This window comes from Hipposideros armiger, unplaced genomic scaffold (genome assembly GCF_001890085.2).
Source record: "Hipposideros armiger isolate ML-2016 unplaced genomic scaffold, ASM189008v1 scaffold_519, whole genome shotgun sequence".
Lineage (NCBI taxonomy): Eukaryota > Metazoa > Chordata > Mammalia > Chiroptera > Hipposideridae > Hipposideros > Hipposideros armiger.
Genome location: NW_017731869.1, coordinates 1,021,924 through 1,039,611, shown reverse-complemented (window position 1 = coordinate 1,039,611; position 17,688 = coordinate 1,021,924). Strand labels below are relative to the sequence as shown.

General features: G+C 40.1%; 1 protein-coding gene across 2 annotated transcripts; it reads left to right on the top strand.

Moving 5' to 3' along the window:
• The first annotated feature begins 6,318 nt into the window (after positions 1-6,318).
• GMNN (geminin DNA replication inhibitor) lies at positions 6,319-17,625 on the top strand. 2 transcript variants are annotated; one of them, XM_019668181.1, is made up of 7 exons: positions 6,319-6,596; positions 8,544-8,598; positions 12,435-12,512; positions 13,860-14,004; positions 15,111-15,193; positions 15,906-16,016; positions 17,175-17,625. In XM_019668181.1, exons 2-7 carry the CDS (start codon positions 8,551-8,553, stop codon positions 17,331-17,333), a joined length of 624 nt encoding a protein of 207 aa, XP_019523726.1. In that variant the 5' UTR covers positions 6,319-6,596; positions 8,544-8,550; the 3' UTR covers positions 17,334-17,625. The 2 variants fall into 2 exon arrangements, with proteins under 2 accessions (XP_019523726.1, XP_019523728.1); XM_019668183.1 differs by lacking the exons at positions 6,319-6,596; positions 8,544-8,598 and adding an exon at positions 11,684-11,751 and having other exon boundaries at positions 17,175-17,589.
• The last annotated feature ends 63 nt before the right edge of the window (positions 17,626-17,688 follow it).

Here is a 17,688-nt window from a genome sequence, read left to right as displayed (position 1 = left end):
ATTGCACTCTTCCCGGGTGAGGGAGTTGCTTGCCGGCCATTGGACGGCCGCTCACTGGCGGCTCACAGCAGCTCACGAAAGTGCACGCCAGCTGCCAGCCAACCCCACTGCAGCCTACACCGTCACTGGTGACTCATGGCAGCCCAGCTCCAGGTTGAGCTGTTTTTCACCATCTTAGGTGTAGAGGGTGCAGCATCACTGGCTCACATGTGGGATCCGAACTGGGGCTCTGCTGCTCAGAGCTGGTGTCCCAAGCCAGCTCTTAACCAACGCGCCATTCGGTCGCCCCCCCCCACCTTTTTTTTAAAGATTTTACTGGGGAATTGGGGAAGGGGAACAGTGTTGGGGAATTGCTGAAGGGGAACAGCTAGGTTGTTGTCCTTCAATCTTAGTTGTGGGGTTTTGGGGTGCAGCTAGTTCAGCTTCAAGTCCAGTCGTTATCAGGCCACCCATCAGCAGCTCATAGCCTCTCAGCTCAAGGTGCTGTCTTACAATCTTAGTTGTGGTGGGCGTAGCCACCATCCCATGCGGGAGTCGAATGGGAAACCTTGTTGCTAAGAGCACACGCTCTGTCCATTGAGCCATCCAGGTGGCAGCTCAGCTCAAGATGCCAAGTTCAGTCTTAGTTGCAGGCGGGCGTAGCCCACCATCAAACAGGCAGTCTTGTTAGGAGCACGTTCTCTCACCAGCTGAGCAATCCTACCACCTGTTGGCAGCTCAGCTCGGGCACAGCATCACTAGGCCATGTGGGAATTGAACTGGTGGCGATGTTGCTCAGAGCTTGTGCTGTTAAGCTACTGTATTTCCCCATGTAGAAGATGCTCTTTTATAAGGGTACTAATCCATTTATGAGGGCCCTACTTTCATGATCTAATCACTGCTCAAAAGCCCAACCTCCAAATACCATTATTTGGGGATAAGGTTTCAACATTTTGGAAGGACACAAACATTCAGACTACAGCACATCCCAATCCAATATAGCTGATGTCCTTACAAAAAGGGGAAATATGGACACAGAGACACATCTAGAGGGAAGATTATGGGAAGACACACAGGGAGAAGAAAGAGATCTATTGTACAAGCCAAGGAGACAGGCTTGGAACAGATTCTTCCCTCACAATCGACAGAAGAAACCAATGTCTGCTGTTAGAAAACAGAGCTGCATGGAATCAATGGAATTGTAATAGATAAGCATGATATCAGAGGTGGGAGGGCAGTACATGGGGGGGAGGGTTGTTACTTTGTGAGGGTGGAAAGGATAACTATTGCATTGTTCTGTACACCTGAAACTAACAATAAAAAAATAATTAAAAAAAAAAGAAAACAGAGCTGCAATCATTCATCTGAACATAAACACTTTTTGGTTCCTTTGACACTAAAAAGACATAACCAATAATTTGCTCTCTCTTTCATATAAGATGTTCCTAGTAACCCATCAACTGAGCATGAACTTTAGTGTACTCTTAGTGCTTCTCATTCTAAAGGAATGCAAGTAAAACCTCAATCAAGTTCCAGGAAGGCTTTCTTTCTCCTTGTGATGGCAATTTATGTGTCAATTTGACTGGGCCCATAGGTTGTGCAAATATTTGGTCAAACATTATTCTGAATGTTTCAGTGAGGGTGTTTTTGGACGAAGTTAATATTTAAATCAGTAAACTGAGTAAAGGAGACTGCCCTCCATAATGTGGGTGGGCCTCATCTAATCAAGTGAAGGCCTGACCCTCCCCCACAACCCACCCTATATCTATATCTTCTACTGTTTCTGTTTCTCAGGAGAACTCTAAGATGACTGTCCTCCCTTATGTAGCCATCAATTTATTCTCATCATATAAATTTAATCAACAACTTCTGTAAAATTAGCACTGTGAATTTTGTGAAAATTTCTCCGTGCCCAAATCCTTTCAGAAATGGTCTGGGTTTAAGGAATAAAATATAAACATCAAATGAAGGCGAAATTAAGAAAAAAATTTCTGCTTGGAACGAACTTGTTTTGAAAAAGGAACACTGACAGGCCATTGTGACAATTCAGGAATTTCTTTACACAAATGACAAGTAGCAGGCCAAAATATGTCTTTTGTAAATAATAAACTTCTCAGGATCAATACTCACAGTTCTGAAACTTGAAAATGAAAGCATTCCTTTAAAATACAAATACAAGAAGAGAAATTATAATAGCTTAAGTAAAAGGTTTATGTTCATCGTGGACTGCTTTTACTGTGCGTTTTAGTTTCATTTCCTTGGTACTTTATAATTATCTGTTTACTATCTTTGATTTGATTTGATTTGATTTATCATCTTTAAAATTACTATGTGTCTCATGTTATTTATTAAAATGTTATCCTAAAAATAAAATCCCTAATTCTGATACACTGTTTGAATTTGAACTTTTTTTAAAGATTTTTATTGGGGAATTGGGGGAAGGGGAACAGAGAAGTTGCTGTCATTTTGGTCTTCAGTCTAGTTGTGGAGGATGTTGCTTCACTGGCCCAAGTTGGCACCATCATTGCGCTCTTCCCGGGCGAGGCAGATCAGTCGCCGGTTTTTGGATGGCCACTCACTGTGGCTGCTGGCTGCTCACGCTTGCTGCTGGCTACATATGGTAGCCCATGGCAACCCACTGCAGCAAGGGCTACAGCCTACGCCGTCGCCGGCGTCTCACGGCAGCCCAGCTCCAGGTTGAACTGTTGTTCAGCATCTTAGCTGTGGAGGGCAATGTCACTGGCCCTCATATGTGGGATCTGAACCGGGGCCCTCTGGCATCCCAAGCCAGTTCTTAACCATCGTGCCACTCGGCCGGCCCTTTTCTACTCTCTTTTATTTTTTCAACTTTGTGCACACTACAGGTAACCTAAAACCTACATTAAACTTTTAATACAATTCAAAGTTGGGAAATCGGGAAAGATGGATCACTCTACAAATGATCCTATGAATTTTTGAATAAGAATGTAATGAAATATTATTTGTTTCCAGTTTTCAGAATAGAGGTTATCATGTAATATAATCTGCAATTTCTATACTTAGGCTGAAAACTTTGGGAATTTAGCTTAGCATTAATAAATGGTAAAAAAAATTTTGAAAGGTACATGCCATCTCAGTTGGTTCTACTGCCTGGCATTAACATTATAATTTATCATTATTCTTTTACCATGCTAAATAATTGGGTTTTACTTTTTTGTTATCGTGCATTGTTTCTTTCCTCCGTTTTCTGTTCACAAACTGATTATAAACGCTACTGGGCAAGATACAAATGGCCCTACAATGCACAGCAATAGAGTTTGTACTCAGCTAGAAGTGGCTGATTGAAAAATTATAGAAAAATATCCATGAATTTTTTAAAAAGTTGTATAGTGTAATTGCAATAAAGGTTTATACGTAATCCAACATTACTGCATAAACTTAATCTTTTCAATACCTATAGATAGCTTCCCTACTGCAGATAAGACTTCAGTATATTTGGATGCCTACAGAAAAATTCCGATTAAATTACAACTACTTTTAACTTTTTTCCAGATCTCCAAAAGTTATAGAAATGTTTTACATTGTTCTTTTTGTGTTGAATCTTTGAAATCCAGTGTGTATTTTACATTACAGTACATTTAGTGAAGACCAGCTGCATTTCAAGTGCTCAGTTGCCATCATGTGACTGACTAGTGGCCACCCAAGTGGATGGCACAAGAATAGGTCTGAATGAAGTTGTCATATAAACTAGTTGATCATGTAGCAGGCAGAGCAGAAGAAATCTAACCTAAGCTGGTGAAATGGTTGTTGCAGACAGGGTGGGTTTCACAATTTTTCCTAAAGTAGGCATCATTTCCTTTGGGATGTTGAAATAATAATTTAAAAAAGGTCAAACAACACAGTATGTATAAAGCAAAAGTCTCCCCACATCATTCTAAAACTAACCAATACTATGAGCAACTACAGATAACATTTGGGTAAGTGGGTTTCATGATAGGTCTGGAAAATCACCAAGTCTCTCATTGTTTCAGCAGGTTTTTAACTATGGTAACCTTTAGATTTTACCCTGTGGTTTGCTTACCATTTTCCTATGAAGACATTTCTCTTTCCTGGCATTTTAGTTCTGGAAAGAAATAACATTATCATGAACTTTGTTTTATATTTTACCTAGTGCAGACTATAACTTTTTAAGTTTTTTGAATATATACTTACTGATTTTGGCTCTGAAAAGAACCAAAAGATTCCTTTTTTTTTTTAGATTTTTTTTATTGGGGAATTGGGTTATGGGAACAGCACTGGGGAATTGGGGGAAGGGGAACAGACAAGTTGTTGTCCTTTTGTTCGTCAGTCTAGTTGTGGAGGATGTTGCTTCACTGGCTCAAGTTGGCACCATCATTGCGCTCTTCCCGGCTGAGGCAGATCAGTTGCCGGCCTCTGGACGGCCGCTCACTGCGGCTGCTGGCCGCTCACGCTGGCTGCTGGCTACATATGGTAGCCCATGGCAACCCACTGCAGCAGGGGCTGCAGCCTACGCCGTCACCGGCGACTCACGGCAGCCCAGCTCCGGGTTGAGCTGTTGTTCAGCATCTTAGCTGTAGAGGGCAGTGTCACTGGCCCTCATATGTGGGATCCGAACCGGGGTCCTCTGGCATCCCAAGCCAGCTCTTAACCAACGCGCCACTCGGCCGGCCCCAAAAGATTCATTTTAATTATGTGGCTGAATGAAGAAACTGGATGTCAGATTTACTACTTGGACTGGCTGGTGTTTTAAAATCAAGTAACACAATGCTTGTACTTATTTCCCATTAGTCATTAGCATTCTCACTCTGGAAACCCAGTCTTCCACTGATGGTTTCCAATCCATGGATTGTGTCATGAACTTGGGATTTATATGTTATATTTTCCTCAAACAAAGCCTGAACCATACTGTTGTAAAGCCAAGTTCACGAGTCAGGCAGACAACTATACCAGTTGGGGCCAAATTAGGAATCTTTACTGCAGAGCTGGCGACTGCAAGGGGTCTAGTGCCTCTAAAGACCTCACAGCCCCAATGGTTATTTAGGCAGGGTTTATAAAGGCAAAAACTACAAAGCAAAAAGTCCCACTGAGGCAAACAGAAACTGTCAACAAGTCCATTAAGGGAAGTCCCAATCGTGAGATACAGGTCCATTAGCACGAGATGCGGGTAGGGGTGGGGTGGGGCAGAAGGGTGGTGGGGATGGGGTGGGGGGGGGTGCAGTTGTGTGTGGGAAGTCCCAGGGGGGTGATATATGTTGAAACTGTAAGTCCACATGATTGAGTCCTTCAGACCCCAGCCCCCCTCTATTAGTAAGCTGGGGTCCTTGTTAGGACAGGCGTCCAGTCTAAGCAAAGCATTATTACAGAAGCTAAAACAGCATATCTAGTTATATCAGTTAACTTTGTAAGTACATGACTACTGGGAGAATATTTAAGCTATAGCTGGGTCAGCTCTGATATTGTTGCTGGGTAAAGGTTGGCTAAAACGGGAATGGGAACTACTGGGCTCTTAGAGGAACTATTGACTACTGGGCTTGGGGCTTTCGGCTGGGCTTTTAGAGGAGGGGTCCTTGCTTCAGTACAACTATGTTTTGTATATTTTGAGTTCTGTCAAAAAGAAATCCGGTGAGGGGAGTGGCAGAAGGCACCAGGGTTGCAGAGTATACAGGTGCGAAAGCCTTTTTTCAAAGCCGTGCTATATAGAGTTAGATCTTTCCTTCCCTCTGAGAATAACCAGGGAAAAGTTAAGAGATGGGAAAACAGACTTGTACTAATACTTATGGTAAGTGTAAACAAAAGATCTGACAAAACTCTGGTAAGCCCAAATGTACCATGTTCACATAGAAAGTTCTTTGAGAATTTTGCAGAGTAATAAGGAAAAGCTGGACTTATTACTAAGGTTTCCTCGCTCCTTCAAGTTGCTGTATTCTCAGCGTTTATAATAGTACTTGGTAGGTAGTGGGCCTTCCGGAACCCCTATCAAACCATAACAGAGTCAAAATGTAAAATGCCAAAATATCAAAGCGCCCAATACAATTAAGAGTCCGCACAAGGAGGAATTTACAGAAATATTAGTCGTGTACTACATAAACAAAATTTTGTTCTCCCGGTATGTACATATAATGGAAGCACTTTTTCTCTAGAGATAAAAGGCAAAGAACTCTGCTCCGAAGTGCAGCGCCGGAGGTCAGGACCTGAGGAGACAACCTCCCAGCCGTATCTACGCCCGAATGTCCCCGCCCTTATACGCATTATGCCCACCGCGCAGGCGCAAGAGGGGGCGGGCCCGAGGCAGGCGGAGACAGGAGGCGATTGGTCGGATTCGGGCGGCCCCACCAGTCAGGGATCACGTAGCCGTCAGGGCGAGCGACCAGAGGTGGCCAGATATTCCAGCAGCATTCGGCAACTGCTCTGGTGGACGTGGGGAAGGGCGCAGGTGGGCTGGGGACCTTGTGCTAAGCGCCTGTTAACGCTCTTTGCACGCGCTGAGAGGACGAAGCGTTTTCATCCGCCGAAGAGAGCAGGGGGTGTAGGCAGCGGTTACCCGACTAGCCGTTTTGCGCGCGCCCCTGCCGGAAGTCGGTCTTCCTGGGACTTCGCGGGGCCGCTGCCGGGTCGGGGTAAGTGGGTTTGGGAACGGTCGCGGGGACGGGGCGGGCGGTGAGGTGCGGGGCTGCTCCATTCTCCGGGCCGTTTTTGGCGCGCTCCCCGTTCGCGCTCCCTATTGGCTGGCGGCGGTCCGTGAGGCGCGCGTGGTTGGCGAGCCCAGCGCCCCCTGCCGGTCGGGGTCGGGCGGGCTGTACAGGCCGGTGGGGCGTGGGACTCAGCCCCACCGAGCCGCGCGCACCTGGCTGTCCGGGAGGCGGAATGTCCACCCTCCTGACCAGTGACTGGCGGTGATTTTGAGGATCCGCACCCTGGGCTCGTGAAGAAGGCCGCTGAATCCAGGTCTCACGTTAAAAAACGGTACCGGTGTTGATGACACCGGTTCCCCTGCGTATCAGCGTTTTCTTTGGACCCAGGCTTGTGCTAGCGTTTTTAATCTAGTTTAAAAGAATAAAAGTAAGAGCTCAGGGTTGCTGACGAGAGTGTGACAAACCTGAGGAATAGGAGTTACCTTGATCACTGGCCTTCAGCTTATGTAGTGACACAACGAAAGCACATTTTACATCTCAATTTAGGACGCAGCCATCCAGCTAAATGAGATGTTTTAGGAAGCAGGACTTACTCCCCACGTGCCATGTACTCCGAGGTTTTCTGTCATTGCAATTCCATTTTGTTCAATTACATTTTTCTAAACGGTGTGCGTGACCCTCTGAATGATTTTGTGGTTCCCGGCCACTGCCCGCAGTTTGAAAAACATGTCCCTGTCTCAATTAGTGGGTTCCCGAGCAGCATTTGCTTCACTTGAAATAGAATAGAAAATAGGGTGTATCATACAAATAAATTGTTTCGTTTCCTAAACTTTTTTTGTTTGCATGTGTGCGCTAGGGACACAATAAAATGTACATGAGATGGGTCTTAATCAAAGTTTGAAAGCCATCGCGCTGGGTAAAGGCATTGCCACAGATATCGGGGACATACATTGTTTCAGAGATAGATATGGCTGGGGGTTCAAACATTGGCCTGCTCTCACTTCTTGCTTCCATTAGTGTCTCAAGTTCCTATACATTTCCTATAAATATAAGTTCATAATCTCATTTGATCGGATATTAAGTCATTATTAAATTATTGCTGGTTACTAGAGCCAACTTTATCATAGCTTAAATCTGCCTTTTTTTTTTTAAGATTTAATAGGGGAATTGGGGGAGGGGAACAGCCAAGTTGTTGTCCTTTAATCTTAGTTGTGGAGGGCGCAGCTAGCTCAGCTCCAAGTCCAGTCAACATCGGGCTGCTCAGCTCAAGGTGCTGTGTTCAATCTTAGTTGGGGGAGGGGGGGCTGCAGCCCACAGCCCACCATCCCATGCGGAATTTGAACCAGCAACCTTGTTGTTAAGAGCATGCACTCTCAACAGGTGAGCCATCCAGCCGCCCATTGGCAGCTCCGCTCGGGCGCAGTTCACTGGCCCACATGGGAATCCAACCATTGACCCTGTTGCTCAGAGCTCGCGCTCTTAACCAATTGAGCCACTCAGCTGGCCTTTAAATCTGCCTTTGAAACAGCAAAGTTAGGATGCTATTGTTTAGGACAAACCTGGTTATACCCCAGGTATCTGTTTTGCTTTTCCTGGTGACCATTTCTCAGATCTTTGAGAGCCCTGTTGTACTTAATCCAGGACGCTATTGTGTTTTGTAAATTTGTTTAGAATATACATTTTTTTCCTTTTGCAACAAGATTTTCCAACCAGAATTGTGCATGTGTGTATAAAATATAGTTATCAAGTCATTAACTTTAGTCACTTTGAGCTGAATTTGGGTACAGTGAAAGAAAACATAATTCCACCATACCGTAAGTAATATGATTTTTATGATTGTAAGTACTTTGAACAACAACAAAAATCTAGACTCCCCCTTTAGGTCCAAACCATATTCTGTTTTTGAATTACTGCTTCTTTATGCTTTACCAGGTGTATAATGAATCCCAGTATGAAGCAGAAACAAGGAATTCAAGAGAATGTAAAGGTATGTGATAGAATCACTTTAATCTGTTGGTAGAAAGCATGTGATTAGAAGTATTTTGACATAATTTCACCAAATTTAACCTGGCTATAGTGTCTGTAAATCTTGAATTGCTGAAGTTTTAACCAAAGAACAAGTAACAATAGAGAACTTTTAAAGAATTAATTATGGTTGAATGTTAAGTTTTCTGGTTCATGAACATGGGATATCTTTCCATTTATTTATGTCTGTCTTAATTTCAGCACAGCTTTGTAGCTTTCGGGGTATTGAGTTTTATACTGTTTTTGTTAAATTTTTTTTTTTTTTTAAGATTTATTGGGGAATCAGGGAAGGGGAATAGACAAGTTGCTGTCCTTTAGTTCTTCAGTCTAGTTGTGGAGGACATCGCTTCACTGACCCATGTTGGTATTATCATTGCAATCTTCCTGGCCGAAGCAGTCACTGGCCGGCCGTTGGACAGCCGCTCACAGTGGTTCATGGCAGCTGGCGAAAGCGCCTGCCAGCTGCTGGCCAGACCCGCTGCAGCCTACACTGTCGCTGGCGACTCACAGCAGCCCAGCTCCAGGTTGAGCTGTTGTTCATCTTAGCTGTAGAGGGCACAGCGTCACTGGCCCTCATGTGGGATCCGAACCGGGGCCCTGCTGCTCAGAGCTGGTGTCCCAAGCCAACTCTTAACCAACGTGCCACTTGGCCAGCCCTTCTAAATATTTTTAATGCTATTGTAGATTGAATTGTTTTCTTAATTAAATTTTTGGTGTGCTTATTGTTACTGTATAGAAATATAATTGATTTTTGTATCTTATTCTTGAACCCTGCAACCTTGCTGAACTTGTTTATTCTAATAGTTTTTAATAGAGATTCCTTAGGATTTTCTATAAACAAAATTATTATTGCTTTCTTTGCGCTATCTTTCATGAAATGACTTTATTAAAATCCTTTATGTGTGTGTATCTTCAGAATTAGTGGCTTTGACCAGAGACACATTTTGCATTGTTTTGCACATATTTCCACAGTGTACCATACTCATTTACCATTTAACCTGCTTGTTTTACAACACTTTTTGAATCCCTGTATGATACTGTCACTGGAAATTTTATCCCAAATATTTATTCTTATAACAGTAAGAACAGAGTTTGTTTAGTTTTGCATTTGTAATTTTGACTGGCTTCACTCTTAAGGTTCTAAATGAATTTATAACTTAGCTAGGTTCTACCACACAACTTACTTATAGGATTCCTAGGAATGAGACCATGTCTTCAGGAAAACTGTACATACCAGTTTGTATATTTAAGTTAAATAGAATACATAAAAGCCTTTTATAAACAGTAGCAGTTGTTTTTTTTTAAGATTTTATTGGGGAATCAGGGAAGGGAACAGTGTTGGGGAATTGAGGAAGGGAACATTGTGTTTTTCCAGGCTCCATCAGCTCCCAAATCAAGTTGTTGTCCTTTAATCTAAGTTGTGGAGGGCGCAAGCTCAGCTCCAAGTCTAGTCGCCGCTTTCAATCTAGCTGGGGGTGCAGCCCACCATCCCATGTGGGAGTCAAATCGGCAACCTTTTTCCATGTGGGAGTCAAACCGGCAACCTTGTTGTCAAGAGCACATGTTCCAACCAACTGACATCTGGCTGCCCATCGGCAGCTCGTGGCCGCTCAGCTCAAAGTGCCGTGTTCAATCTTAGTTGCAGGGAGGCGCAGCTCACCATCCCATATGGAAGTTGAACCGGCAACCTTGTTAGGAGCACGCGCTCTCACCAGCTGAGCCACCCGGCCGCCCCCAGCAGTTGTTTTTTGATAGGTTGTTTTCTTTTCCTTGCCTTACTCAGTATCCTCCTTACATTATCAGTGCGCAGTATTATTCAAGAAAAATAATTTATGAATTTGAGTCTATTGACATCCATTTAGGATGATGACATCTTCCCAGTGTGCTCTGTGCATGTATGTTTAAACTTTATATTATGAAAATTTTCAAATATTCAAAAAAAGTCAATAGTATAATATTAATTTCCCCATTTTCAATAATTATCAATATGTGGCCAACCATGTTGTCATCTATATCTCCATTCATTTCCCCTGACCTCTCCTAATTATTTTGAAGCAAATTCCAGACAAATACTGGATATAATTTCAACAGATCCTTACGTTTTAAGAAAAGTCTGATGTTTACTAGTTAGAGTAAAACTATCTTGGATATAATAGGACCTGGTTCTGTTTAGTTATGGTTTTGCCTTCGAAGCAGTGGCCTTCAGTGTTATATAACAGCTCAGCTTCAGTTTACTCATCTGTAAAATGAGAGAATTGGACCAAAACTAGATCTGTGAGCATGAATTTTAGGAGTTCATGGATCCTTTGCCAATTATACGCAAATTTCTGGGTGAGTGCCTTCCTGTGTGTTTTGTTTTAGAAACTTCACAGAATGCCAGATTGTTTTCTAAAAAGGTTAAGACCCATTGATATATAAAAACCTTTTTGGCTCTAAAAAGTCTTGTTCCAGTGCATAATCTATATAAGGAAAATGATAATAGCAATATTACAATTTTGGGGATTGATGCTATAAAGTTTACATTATAAAAGTTAAATCTTGGAAATTGTCTTTTTTTTGTGACAGTAATTTAGCTGGCTTCTTTGACCATTATTTGTAGCAAGCACTTAAATTAACACTTATTATTAAGGTTCCAAAGTTATATATTTTTTCTATTTGTCTGGAGACTGCGGACCAATCTATAATCTAAATTATATCTGAAACGTTGGTGTAACATTTGTTCTCACAGTAGCTGGCATTTGTTCTTCATTTAAATAGTGAGATAATAATCAGCAATAGAAACTTTACCGTGGGAAAGGTGAACTCTTGCCATGTGAAGTACAGTGTGGAATTAGTAACTTTCTCACGCTACTTTGGTATCATGTTCTTGCTAACCTTGTTTGAGTATTCGCCATTGTTTGCTGTCCCATGGTGGCACTATAATGATTTTTTGCAAAAATAGAGAGTGCTTTTAGATCAGGAAATATACAGGAAGGTATTTACATATTACAAGGAAGGCAGTATTTTTTCCAAAACAATAGCTTGGGCATTTTGCAGTATTTAGTGTGCCTCAAGCACTGACATTTTAGCTGTCTCCTAATGAATGGGCTTGAAGCAAAACTGCTTCTACAGTCAGGTAACGGGTGTGTGTCTAGGGGTCCTATTACATGTATATTTGGTTTTGTGTAAAGTATGTTCTTGAAAATTGGAGGCTTTTGGTGAATACATGTAAATGTGTTAGGGGAGATAGTCGTGATTTAAAGGAAGTCTGAGATGAATCCTTTTGATTAGGGGAAGAAGTGTTTTGCAGTGTAAAGAATTAACCTTTTCCACAATTTACCTGTTTTGTGAGTTTCTACCATAAACGTTAATGATGTTTGGTAAATTTCTAGTTTCTGTGTGGAAGATATTTTTAAGAGGGAATAAAAATATTCCTGTTGTACTGAAATTTAATCACACATGGTTTGAAGTATTAGAGCTTAAAATTTTGTTATGTTTTTGTTTTAGCTAGACATGAGTTGTTGACAAAATGACTATAGCAAGAGCATATATTGAAATGGAGGGAGAAAAGCCATTAGGTTTGTGTCAAGTTTGAGCAATTTGATCCATTCTTAGAATTTCTTCAAACTTTATTGTAATTTTGGGGGAAATAAATTTGCTAGTTGATAAAACCATTGTCTTGTTCATATGTAGAATTATGAAATTATATAGCAGACCAAATATTAGTGTTCTTAGTGTTTCCTTTTTCTAAATTACAGTATGACTAAGACTAACAATCCATATAGCACTCAGTAACCAGATAATTATCTTGACTTTTAGAATAGTCCTATCCCAAGAAGAACTCTGAAGATGATTCAGCCTTCTGCAGCTGGATCTCTTGTTGGAAGAGAAAATGAGGTATGTATTATTGAATGGGGTAGAGGTGATACTACTACCTTTACATTAAAAACATTTGCAGGATTTCCTTGGTTAGAAACACCTAAATCATTGAAATTTGGAACTAATTTAAGAATAACAATTGCATATTCCCCACAGAAGTGGTTTTTGTTTTAATTGTTCAATTGAGGAAATTCAAAACTGGTATGAATACCTGTAGTAGAACTGGGATGATGTAATCAGTTATGAATTAACCTACAGGAGTACTGTTGGATGTTTTAAGAATAAAATGTTAGATTCCTTCTTTATTTCTTTGTGTAAATGATTAAATTATGGATGAAAGTGTCTAGACTTGCAGGCGTAAAATATTGCCTTTCCATTATACTAAATTATTTAAACAAAAAAATAATTTCAGGTAAGCCTTAGACCCAAGTCTAATCCAAAATAGTTGCTGCAAATGAAATTCCTAAAATATAACTACATTTTTTTTCTAAAGATTTCTATTGGAGAATTGGGGGATGGGAACGGCGCTGGGGAATTGGGGGAAGGGGAACAGACAAGTTGCTGTCCTTTTGTTCTTCAGTCTAGTTGTGGAGGATGTTGNCTGTCCTTTTGTTCTTCAGTCTAGTTGTGGAGGATGTTGCTTCACTGGCCCAAGTTGGCACCATCATTGCGCTCTTCCCGGGCGAGGCAGATCAGCCATCAGCCTTTGGACGGCCCCTCACACTGGCTGCTGGCTACACACGGTAGCCCATGGCAACCCACTGCAGTAGGGTCTGCAGCCTACGCTGTAGCCGGCGACTCACGGCAGCCCAGCTCCAGGTTGAGTTGTTGTTCAGCATCTTGTGTAGAGGGCAGTGCCACTGGCCCTCATATGTGGGGTCTGAACCGGGACCCTCCGGCGTCCCAAGCCAGCTCTTAACCAATGTGCCACTCGGCCTGCCCTATAACTATATTTTGATAGTTTTAAATCGTGTGATGTTTTTTCAGATCCAAAGATGTCAAAAAGACGTATGATTGCTCCATTTTTAATACATAAATGACAAAACAACTCAGCTTTCTTTTATTTCTTAACAAATTTATTAAACAGTGATTGCATATTTTTAAAATTTCTGCTTATTTTGCTTCTATATTGTCTTTTATTTTTTTCTTTTAATACCTTAATTTCTGCCTTTAACCAATGGCTCCTTCCTCCTTCCTAATTTTGCCTCCTTTCTCTGGACTTTACTGATGCATGTCTTACTCTGGCAGTCCTTCTAAACACACATTCTTCAGAAGTTGTTTGCCTGCTCTAGTTTCCAAGTCCACTCAGCTTTCTAGTTCATTAAATCAACATAAATGAGATTGATGTACATTTTTCCATTATAGTTGGTTAAAAGCGTGTCCAAAATGAAACATTGGAATGACCAGTTAACATCTAAGACTTCCAGCTTTGGAGTTATTGTCCAAGAACACAGTGAAAATAAAAATCCTGAAGGAGTTACCCAAGAAGCATTTGATCTTATGATTACAGGTATGGGGGAAAAAAAAATATATAACTTTCACTTTAGAAACTTTAATTGTAATAAAGGTAAATAGTATTTGTTATACTGTTAAGAATTTTGCCCACAGCCTCTTAATCTCTGGACATGATTAGATAGTTTAATGTTTTTGATAATTAAATTATCCTATGGTTGTAAATATACAAAAACTGTAAATTTGGACAAGTCTTAACTGTTTGGTAAGTTCCAAATATGAATGAACTATTGAAGAAAAGGATAGTGATTAATATGGCATCTTTGATATTGGATTGCCTTAAGGGTTTACAAGACTTGGAAATAATCTTTTCAGAAGAAAAATGTCTAGAGACCGAATTTGAAGAGAGGAATTTGAATATACCAGGAGATTATAAAGTCAGGGAGCCAATAGAAACATTGCTGAAGTAGAGGGAGTCACGATGAATGAGCAGCATTGTGCCTGTAATAAATACTAGTTTTTAGTGGAATGGCAGTGGACCTCAAAAGAGGAAGCTAGTGGTGGTTTTTAAGCCTTCTGAAAGATCATTGGATATTGACCAAAAAAGTTTAGACTTAGAGAAGTTCATTGACTTAAAGTCGTAGTGTCATTTGTGCTCATTTTGATTGGCCTGGAGGACAGTAAGGAAAAAGATAAGTAGATGGTAGCGTTTTATCAGGCAAAATTAGGAAAGGTTAGCTGCATGGAAATAAAAAAGGTCTTTACTAGTATTGTAGAATGAACAATAGGGTTTGTGATACTCATATCTGACTTGGTTAAAATGAACAAAAATTGGTGCCAAAAAAACACTAAAGTCAAATACAGAAACAACTGTACATGTTGTTAACATAACCACACAGATGAAAAATATTAATCCATGTAACTTGAACACAGGACTCTATAGACCTTCAGTGGGATATATTGAAATCCTCAAAATATTGGGGAAATAAAATAGAAAAAAATTGATTTGGTTTCTAATTTTAATCTTTTAAAAGTGAGTAAATAGAATAGGTAGTACTAAGATTGTACATTTTATTGAAATGTAAAAAATTATTGGGTTTTTACAGCAGCATTCTAACAGTAGTGGTTTTTTAAAGTTACATGTAAATCATTAATTTATTTTAGAAAATCCATCCTCTCAATATTGGAAAGAAGTCGCAGAAAAACGGAGGAAGGCGCTCTATGAAGCACTAAAGGAAAATGAGAAAGTATGTACTGAATATAATTTGTAGCATTTTTTTTTTTTAATTTACCATTTTAATCATTTCTGAGCCGTTGTTCTCAGTCTAGCTGTGGATGATGCAGCTCACTGGCCCATGGTGGTATTGTGATCATTGCGCTCTACCTGGCTGAGGCAGTCGGTCACCAGCCGTTGACTGGGGGCTCACGGCAGTTCTTGCCGGCCACTCCTCATGCTGGCCACCAGCCACTCAGCCCACAGCAGCTCATGACAGCTCACACCGGCCGCCTGCCACTCATGGCCCCCTAGCTCCACGTCAAGCCGCTGTTTGCAATCTTAGCTGTAGAGAGCGCAGCTTACTGGTGCAGCTTACTGGCCCATGTGGGAATTGAACCAGCAGCCCTGTTGTTCAGAGCTCACGCTCTTATCAACTGAAGTATCTGGCTGCTCCAATTTGTGATTTTTTTAACATTTCAGTTCTTTAACATTCCTTCTGCTGCTTAGCATATTTGGTTATAGCATTATAAACTATTTTTAATTTTGGCCTAAGAAAAGTTTTATTAGGAAGGCAACTCTGTTACTAGAATTGTTATACAAAAGAAGCCTATTGTATTGAGAGCCAAAGATAATACCTTTGTTAGGAACTTGGTACTAAACATCAGTTATATACTTGGAGGCATGTTATTTGGTTTATAGCATAGCAAATCTATGGAATACTGAACTTTATTTATGTTGTATAGCTTCATAAAGAAATTGAACAAAAGGACAGTGAAATTGCCCGCCTAAAAAAGGAGAATAAAGAGTTGGCAGAAGTAGCAGAACATGTACAGTATATGGCAGAGGTCATAGAGGTATGTATTTAACATTCATCTGATTCAGAATCATCTATTTTTCTATAATAGTGAGGCAGTAAGTGTGATCAGTAAGTGTTTGGGCTCTGGAATCAGATTTCCTGACTTTGAGTCTTAGCTTCCTGCCTGGCACTGTTAAGTTTGTGAGTCAAGCAGGTTATTTATCCTGTCAGGGCTTCATTTTCCTCATCTATAAAATGAGAGTAATAGAACCTACTTTGTAGGTTTGTTATGAAAAATATGAGTTATAATAGATGGCTGTTAAGAGACATGCCCACATAAATAGTAAGAGCCCAATAACTTTTAGATACTATTTATTAATAATGATATTAAAATCTGTTTTCTTGTAGAGATAAAAGAATTGTATCTGAAGAATATGTGGAATATTATATTTCAGCTGACAAATTTTTAACCAGTTTTTAATTTAACTTTAATGCCAGTGTGACTATACTGTTATTTATAAAACTTAATTGGTACACTAAATAAGTTTGGTGGTCTTAATCTGACTTTTTAAATTTAGAAGTAGCTGATGTGTTTGTAAGAATTAGCCTGATGACTGTTACTTTACCAGTCTTACCCTAAAATATAGGTCTTAAACTTATTCATGTTTGCAGAAAATCATCTTGCAGATGGGATGAAAAATTTTCAAATCAAAACTTTTCTCATTGAATTGCTTACATTTTAGAGCTGTGACAGAATTAATGTTTGAGGTTTTCATTTGGAAGTATGTACTACAATATTGGGTTGTCGGAAAAGTCATCACGTATTTTTTCTATGTTTTTTGTTGCAAAAATGCGTCACGACTTTTCCGACAACCCAATAGCTGTCTTAACTGCCATGAAATTATTGGTGCACAGCAGATTGGAGATTAGGAAACCTGGTCCTTCACTGCAGATAGCTTGAGAAGTACTGATTTCATTTGTACTCTGAAAGCATGTCAGCGCTTTAAAAAAAAGATCAAATTATAAAGCCCAATGACTTTACTTAGATATGATCTAGCATGGTGGAGACTTGACAACACTTGATTGTTGGTAAGTGAATTTAGTTGAGAGACATGAAAAGTACCTCATTACAACATCGAGGATCAATTATATTAGCATACTGATAATGGACTTGGGTTTTAAAGTTTTTACAATAAATTATTGGTTTATTTAAAAGAGACTGAAAGGTGAACCTCTGGATAACTTGGAATCACCGGATAGTCAGGAATTTGATTCCGAAGAAGCTGGTGAGGATTCTGAAGTGGAAGACTCGGAAATTGGTACATGTACTGAAGAAATTGTATCTTCCTCTACAGATGCAAAACCATGTATATGAAATTCATTGATATTTGACTCTTGAGAAATAATACTGCCAAAATGTACCTCCATTATAGTTCTTTGTAGCAGAGCAAATAACTTATATAGTGCAAACTTGAAATCAAACTTCCTTGTTTGAATCTGGGACCCTATTATTGCAATAAAATACAAATAGTGTGTATTTTTAACCTATGATGTTTTATGTAATTAGCATTTTCTCAGATGTCACATATTACTTATGTATATAATAAATAAACGTGTCCTATTGAGCATTATGTGTATTTTAGAAGAATGAAGTTTAAGGAGTCTGTAGAAAATTTGTCTATTTCTGTGGTTTTATATTGTTTTTTTGTATTCCTCTGTTATTTTGGAGG